The sequence below is a fragment of the Montipora foliosa genome, chromosome 7 (genome assembly GCF_036669935.1).
Source record: "Montipora foliosa isolate CH-2021 chromosome 7, ASM3666993v2, whole genome shotgun sequence".
NCBI classification, from domain to species: domain Eukaryota; kingdom Metazoa; phylum Cnidaria; class Anthozoa; order Scleractinia; family Acroporidae; genus Montipora; species Montipora foliosa.
Window position 1 is genome coordinate 38794207 of NC_090875.1, and position 8892 is coordinate 38803098.

The 8892-nt window shown below is 38.2% G+C and overlaps 1 protein-coding gene across 1 annotated transcript in view; it reads right to left on the reverse strand.

Moving 5' to 3' along the window:
* Positions 1–1329, reverse strand: part of LOC138009482 (TNF receptor-associated factor 6-like) — a 14099-nt gene extending 12770 nt beyond the window's left edge. Inside the window, exon 1 of the mRNA XM_068856515.1 lies at positions 191–1329. Coding sequence (XP_068712616.1) covers positions 191–201 — 11 coding nt within the window. The 5' untranslated portion in view covers positions 202–1329. The remainder of the gene's footprint in view (positions 1–190) is intronic.
* Between the last annotated feature and the right edge of the window lie 7563 nt (positions 1330–8892).

Below are 8892 nucleotides of genomic sequence, written 5' to 3' on the forward strand. Positions count from 1 at the left end.
CAAAAACTTGTGTCGTGATTTGTGCTGATAGAAACGAAAGACTAATTCGAAAGATTAGCAAGTAAGGGAAAGCTTCGAATCGTCAAGAAAGTCAATTGATTTCACTCATGAAAGATCAGGTAGGCTTTAGGTGTAGGAGACGTACTACACCGGAATTAAAAGATACATCTTAGTGAAACTTAAGGCTTACCATTTAGCCATGCAATGACTCTCGTCGATGAATACACATGCAGTTTAAAATTTTTTGTTCCATTCGACTAAAAATGTGTCGATAGTCGTTGAGAATCGCCTCGGGACTTCCAAACACCAGTTTACACTTAAGATTTTAAATGTGTTGTCTTCTACATAGCGACCGGCTAGAAACCAAATCTTTCATGAGTGAAATCAGTGGAAGAATTACAAAGACGATAGCATTGCCACCCGCTCCAAGTAAACGACCAAAAGCGTGCGGGACCAGTTCAAAGGTCAGACTTTTCCCAGCTCCGGTTGGAGAAGACACAAACAGATCTATGCAAGACAGATATTCGTGAATTGTTTTCTTCTGATGGTCGCGTAATTGGGAATATCCGTTGGCCTTAGTAGCATGTTTGAAAATCACGCTTCACAGCGTGTGGCAAATTTTGATTGACAACTCTTTCCCCTGGGGTCCACGAGGAGTACTCTGATTGGCCTAGCTCAGCGACCCGTTTTTGGGTCGCTAAATTGGCGCCAATCAAGTATGAAAAGTCCTTCGTTCCGCGCGTATCTAGACGAAGGACTTTTCGAAAGTCTAAGTGTAAAGAGGCAGGCATTATTTCCGTACGGCGAACCGTATGCTGGGTACTTTTTTACTTCAATCTTTATTTGCGGTCCGTGAAGTAATTACAGCGCTGAGACCGACGATCGACTCATTCGTATGTGACAGTCAAATTTAATGTGTCATCAATGTCAAAACGACCGTAAATTCGAAGGTTGAGACAAAAGCTTAAAATTATTAGACTCGTCTTCACCAGAAAAGACAAATTATCCGAAGGAGACAAATCACCCAAATTATTCAACGTAATTTGTCTTCCGAGTTCGCAACACCTAATTGAAAAGATATCCATTATAATTTTCGATAATTTTGGCTGATTGTTTTAAAATGAAGTTCATAAAAATCGGATTCTCCAGTGAGAATTCTACATGTTACGAGTCGCCAACAATATAGTAATGTGCCTTTTATATTTGAAGTTACAGACAAAATATAGAAGTAGTCCTAACTAGACAATTTAAGCAATTGTCTCTTTATAGATACCTGGAAAACTCAGGCCGCAGGCAGCTTCAACGAGATTTATTTTGGAGACCTTATCTTTTCACCCGGACATCCCCGGGGCTGAAGGTCGGATCCGATACTTTCATTCCCCTTGGTATTATTGTCCCGGGAAAGAGGTGGGCGGGGGGAATACTCCTCCGACGATATTGGTATGAAGATCTTTATTTCACGGTTTGCACGTACACTTGTTATAAGAACGTGCAATGTTTCACCAAAAGCTGAATGTTGCCATATTTTTGTGATTAGATCCTGTTGTTACTAAATGAGAGTTGTAGGCGACGTAAGGGGTTATATTATGATAATCACTTTATTCTTAAATTACCTTCAGAACCTTGAAACTTAAAGTCTCAAGGTTATTTAGCCGAGCATGGGTGTTCTACTAATTGGAGAGAGTTCAAATCAACTAAAATCAGAATCAATCAATCAAATCAAATGTTGGTTTTTTGAGGAGAGGGGAAAACCGGAGTACCCGGGGAAAAACCTCTCGGAGCAGTTTCAACCCACATATTGCGTCGAATCCGGGAATTGATCCAGGGCTGCACTGGTGGAAGACGAGTGCTCTCACCACTATGCCAGCACTGCTCCCTGCTTATGTGATTTATTCCCCTCGTGCGTACTCGGGCAACGAGGGGAATAAGTCATATAACCCCGAGCGGAAGGCTTATATCTGGCCTACTTTTACTTTGGCGAGGATTCCTCAACGGACCCAGAAAAACATTGATCAAATAATGTATTTATTGTTCATTTTGTTCAACTTGTTTTTCCTTAACAAGTAAAGAAGGTGTCGGTGCTAACGAGGCACATAATGTTTTTTATTTGATGTTGACCAAATATTACCGACTATTCAATATTCATTTCTGTAACGCAAGGGATTTGGCATTATTCAAGTTTTGAAGTTTTAAGTTCCAGTTAGTTGTTTGTAGTCTGCAGCTACAAGCTGAGCGATGTCGAGCCATTCTGAGCCGGGAGTGTTCGGACTTAAAGCAGTTTTGGAGGCAGTATTGTGGAAATTGATACAGCCGAAAAATTGTTGTCGGTGGATAAATAGAGGATATTACATGGCCGCGCGGGGATACGAATTTTATCTTCGAGTGCTGAAAGTATCTCTTACGAGTGAGCGAAGCGAACGAGTGAGAGATACTTTCAGCACGAGAAGATAAAATTTGTATCCCCAAGCGGCCATGTAATGTTCTGTTTATTATATAGATATTGATGAAATGTCTAGATTTAAAACAACTTGTTTTATTCATTTGCGAAATGATGAAAAAGTGTTCACCAACCACTAAAACACGCATGTCGTGTAACATGAAACAAGATATGAAAGTTATGAAAAACAAATCATGATAATGTAAAATTTGCAATAAAAATGTTAATGTAGTAGAGAAGAATTATATTAAAGCACAAAAGCATCGTACAATGAAGAGGAAGCTCGCGTTTTATTGGCTAATCGTGTTCGTTACCATGACGACAGCTATATCCTCACATGTGAAAGATAAAAATGATACGTTCACTGCGCGCGGTGAAGATATGATTTTTTAGCAAAAGGAGAAATCCTGGTATTTCATCAGTATCTATATAATAAAAGAGCAAACAACATGCAAAAGGAAGAGTGCCGGTCCAATATCTTGAATGAACAAGAAATGATTCGTTTGTGATGCCAGGGTAAACGGAGACGATGGAAACTGGAACCTTTAATTTCTGATTTGCAAGGATTCATGTGTCAGTGTGCAAGGGGGTTATACCAGCTTTTCAGATAGTTAATAACGGGATTATGAGATATATTCCCCTCCAAGAGCTCAAGTCCCTGTGAAAAAAACAAAGGAATTCGAACCAAAGTAAAATCGATATTTAATAAATGGCCATTTTTATACTACAGACGCATAATTCGACTGGGACTGACTTGGGCAAAATTTTTCTGCGTCTTTTGAGGAGGCTCAAACCAATTTTGACACTTTCAACAAACTGTACTGTTTGGAAGGATGCTTAACAAGATGGACATATTAACGTGACGTAACGGGTTCCCATGGAAACCAAAGAGCCATCTTTAAAACAACAAATAATTAACAAAACATTAGCTAAGTGTTAACGAAAATAACAACTTTAGCGAAAATAACAAATCAAGCAAGCGATACCAGCAAGAATAACAATTCTTCAAGGCAGACCAGGGAAGGGGGCCCCACAAATATAAGGAAAATAACAAATTTAGCGAAAAAGTCAAATCAAGCAAGCGAGAGACACAAAAATAGCAATTGTTTAAGACCGACAAGGGAAGGAGGCCCACAAATACGAGATTTGTCATTTTCCTAGCCTAATATATTTTTGTATTAATAAAGTACTCACATGCAAACGGGAAGGGATTATGGCTGTCCTATCTTACCTTAAGATTCATTCGCAATGATTCTCCGATTTTCGGTATTTTTGTTACATTTGTGAAGCCCCTTTCCCTTCTCAGTCTTTCCGTGATTTGTTATATTTGCCAGTGACGCTTCGTTGATTTGTTGTTATTGTTATTTTTGCTGTAATTGTTATTTTCGTTATGCTTTTCGCACAATTGTTATATCTGTTATTCTTGTGATTGTGTTCATTTCTGGACATAAGTGATTTTTTATTGCTGGAGAGTGATAAACACGCTAGGATAAAACTTTTTGCAGAGTTTAAAAAAATGTTCTGGTGCAGATTCATAGCCACCTTCGCAATTGAAAAAAAATTAAGGTGGCTCGAGCCGCTCCAGAGAATTTATTTTAAACGTTGCAGAGAGTTTCGTCTTAGACTGCTAATCACTTTTCGGCAATAAAAAATGTGGATCACCAAGTTCCTTTTTGAGACATAAGCGCTTGAACACAAAATAAAGGGCGTTTTCAAATTGTTGTTTTGTTGTCATGGTTTTTTTATTACGTCACATCAATATGCGCATCTTATTAAGCAATTATTGGTGTTTCATATGGTACCATAACATTACCATTAAGTGAAACAGTGTTGTAGAGTTTATATTTCTAACACATTCCATCCAAATTATTGAAACCCGTTTAAGCCACCTTAAGTTCGTTTGGTATAAAGTCGGGCACAAGACGCACAACGCGTCTCTATAAACTATTCACTTTAGCACGTGTTCGAAGAAGCCAGAGGCAATATTCCTTATGGAATGCGTATTATGCTCGTCTTTATACCAGGCGAACTTAACAGACGCAGAAAAAATGTCTGCCTAAGTTCGTCCCAGACGGATTATGCGTCTTACTTTGCACTAGATGGATAACATGAGAGACGCATAATTCGTCTGGAAAAGTAACTATGATCCTCTAGTATAAATACGGTCAGTAAGAATGACGACATTTTAAATGACAATAAACATGTTCTCAAGCGTCACTTGTTTATATATACGGTATTTTTTAGATTACGAGTCTCGGACTAGGGCCCGGGCCCCGACCGTGTTTTGGCTCTAATTTTCAATGGAAACATTAATTCATCTGATTCATTGGCCATGTACCAAGAACGGAAGCTGTATCAGCGATATTTGCCACCTATTCCTTGTGCCCGAGGGAAAAAGCACCCTCTGATCTCTTTTTAGATCAGTCATTTGTTCAGAAATATCGTGTTGAGAGACGACATTTGGCGAGAAGAATGTGAGACACGTTGTTCTCGTCAGAATAGCCTTCTCACAGGCTTCCAGTAAGCAAAACATATCACTCTTCCTCAGTTAATGATACATCATTGTTTTGCTGTTAATTTTGGTCAATGTGTTGGAGAGTTTAGCCTTGGATAACGCCGTTCTTCGTTCGGTGAATGATGATGAAGATTGCTGATTCCGTCCACCCCGGAACCATCAATAAAATGTTGGGTTGCAATCAGTAGCAAATAACAATTGTTTAATTCCAACATTTCCAGATATATTCTCGCATTCTCGTTATGTCGCTCATAATAGACAAATCGCTTTTTCACCTCACTTCACTGCCTTCAGTTGATATTCCTTTCAATATATCAGAGAGTGAAATTTCTAAAATTTCTTTTTCCAACCGAAAAATCGGTTTTGTTAGGCATTAGTTTCAGACCCTTCTCTGCCGGAACGTTTCGATTATTCATTTATTTCGGGCTTCTAGCACTTCAGTATTCTGTTTCCTATCAGTAACATCATAAAAAAATTATTTTAACAATCGTTCATTGACAAGAAGTGAAAATGAAGCGACAAAGTACGTATGTTGTTTTCAGTGGACTATTGATTGACGAAGCTCCAACCGGATCTTAGTGCTCCTTTCATTTTAAACTGAAAACTGCACGATAAGTTAACCATTGCTTATTTTGAAGCTCAATCATTTTGAGAGGGCGACTTAATTCGCAAATTTATCTGCGGCTTGGATGGTTTTTATCCTAAAGCAAAGTCACTCCCGCACATTTCGTTCGTTTTCATGCCTCTTTCCTAAGGGCGCGTTCGATTGACCCTATTCCGGAATAAGAATATGTGGGGTGATGATTAAAACGGTATGTCTGGCACGTTTCGGAGCAGCAAGGATAAGAAAAATATGTTTAAAATAGCATTTTAGCAGGTGTTTGGCAATTTTAATGTAAATCTCCGAAAAAAACGAAGGATTTTGGTGAAAATAACCAACTGCCTAAGCTGTTGGGAAAACCGACGACTAAGCTTAATGAGGAAAATAACTGTTTTAAAGAGCCTGATTGCCTCTCAAATTGTCTATATCCTGTCGACCTTGCCAACAGAGCCTATATTTTAAATGAAATTAATAAAGATTTCTTCAATTTTTTTTATGGAATGGAAAGGGCGACAAGATTAAACGGGACATAATGATAGGGGACTACTCTCAAGGGGGCCTAAGGATGATTGACATACAATCTTTTAACAAAGCACTTAAAAACCATGTGGGTCAGTAAATATCTTGATGAGTCAAACTTAGGTAAATGGAAACTTTTTTTTTGACAACGAGTTAAAAAATTACCGTGGTACTGCTGTTTTCAAAGGCAATCTTAAAAAAGAAGATTTACCCAAAATTAAAGGATTATCGGATGTCTTTATAAAAGAAATTTTGCAAATTTGGTCTGAGACCAATTATGGAGATAACCTAAATTCTATTGAACACTCTCTCTCAATGAGCTTGTGGCATAATTCTCTAATAGGAATTGAAAACAGGCCAGTGTACTATAAAGAATGGTATGTTAAAGGTATTTCAAAGGTTTCACATCTAATGAAGGATGCAAACACTTTCCTTTCTTTTTATGAATTCACTGAACGATACAGCATTAAAACAAACTTTCTCAGTTTCAATGGTTTGATTTCTTATTTAAAATCTCTCCGGGAGAGATATAAAGTTAGTGTGCATATTAGGGACAGCAATTATCAAAGCTTCGTTGAAACTTTATTAAAGGCCAAAAAGCCTAATAGAATAGTATACAACTTTAAAAACTGATTACTGTGAAACAACAACGCCCAGCTCAAAGTCAAGAAAAATGGGTGCTGGACAAACACAAAATATACAAATATACCTCTACTTCCTACTTGCCAGATATTTTATATGGATCTGTAAGACACAAGGTAAAGCTCCTAAGCTTGAAAATTTCCTTTGCTTTTCGACTCTCTCCATTTAGTTTGGCCCTCCTATGAGACGCACCATCATCAACTAGAAAGCAGTGTAATCTTATCCTTATTTTCTTTTTTCTTTCGTATTGGTATGTCTGGCCTGTCTTTCTGTTTTTATATATGAACATTTTCATGTATTGTTTTTGTTTGTTTATTTGTCTTTTTTCTTTCCTCTAAATGTATTTAATTAAAGATGTTTTCGTTGTACAAGTAGCGTTAGTGCTGTAAGACCCATGGCTGTATTAATTAACTTTACTGTAGGCAACGTTTCTACTGTAATGTCTACATATAATGTCATATTGTAATAAAGGTTTGTGTATTAATAATAAAAAAAATAAAATAATAAAAATAAAAAAAAAGTTTGTTTAGGCTGGGATGTTGAAATTTATGTGCATAAACTTCTGCAGGAAAACCTAACAATTATAATGTCTTTAAAATGACGTCAGTGGGGTCTCATTCTGAGCTCATCTTTCGTTTCGAACTTTCTGTTTACCAATCTGCATATACAAAATCAGTTTGGTAATCAGATTACGCTGGAAAAATATGGGTGAGAACATAGCAAGAAATTATTTGATCGTCGCCAGAGATTTTTGTCTTTTTGAGAAACAGCGCAAAAAAACGTCTCTCTACTCATAGCATCTGCCATCTTTTGCAATTATGACTCAGCAAGGCGGTAAGGCGGGCGGCATCGACAACATAGTGGCCGAGCTCTTAAAGGCAGACCCAGAAAAGTCATTCCAGAAGTTACATCAACCACATTTGGGAGGAGGAGATTCCAAATCAGTGGTTAAAAGGGTTAATCGTGAAGATCTCCAAAAAGGTGACTTGAAGGATTGTAGTAATTGGAGAGGCATACCACTTCTTATAGTTGCAAGCAAAGTACTCGACCAAGCTTAGACCAGAACAAGCAGGGTTCCGTGAAGGGATAAAATACCAACGAACAGATGTTCATACTGCGTAATATTATCGAGCAAATGGCAAGCGCCCTTGATAGTCAATTTCAAAGACTTCGAGAAAGCATTCTGCTCACTCCATAGAGATAGTCTTTGGGACATTATGCAATCATACGGCATCCCAGAAAAATTGATTAAGATCATCAGACTCCTTTACCAGAGTGCCGAATGTGCCGTTCTCGATAATGGGCAAACATCAGGTTGGTTCAAGGTTCGAACAGGAGTCAAGCAAGGTTTTATAATGTCAGGGATCCTCTTTTTATTAGCAATCGAGTGGGTCATGCGCCAAACAACTGATCAACCTAATTAAAACCGGAATAAGGTGGAGGCTGATGGAGCAATTGGAAGATCTTGACTTTGCAGACGTTATCGCTCTCGTCTCCAGAACCATAAATCGAGGTCCCATGATTTACGAGTCAAATGGTCAATGAGCCACAGTCAATATAGCAATAATTTATTAATTAAGCCTAAGCCCTCAGTCTCAGTGATTAGGCCTAAGCACTCTTAGCTTTCATTTTATAGGTTAGGGTAACTGCACTAAATCATTGACTCATTGACTCATGAAACATGACTCATTGACTCATTGATTCATTGACTCATAAATACTTGATACTTCCATAAATCAGATGCAGAGGAAAACAAGTAAGCTTGTAGATACAGCTAGCAAAATTGGGCTACGAATCAACAGGAAGAACTGCAGAGGAAGGAGAAGATCAGGTGTCCCGATGGCGAAAAGATCAAGGAAGTGGAAGACTTTGTATACCTGGGTGCAATAGTGAGTAACGAAGGTGATGCAGATAAGGATATGAGCAACAGATTGGGAAAGGCGAAGTTTTCATTTGGCAAGCTGAGAAAGATCTGGAGCTCGAAGCAGTACAGTAGGAAAGTTAGTCAAACCAGTACTGTGTGTACGGATGCGGGACCTGGAAGATTAACGTTGCGGACATTGAAAGACTAGATTCATTCCAATTTAAGTACCCTAAGAGGATCATGGGGATATATTGGCCATTTATTGTATTCACTTGAAGAACTTGAAATCAAATCTTCGCACTACTGACGCACAA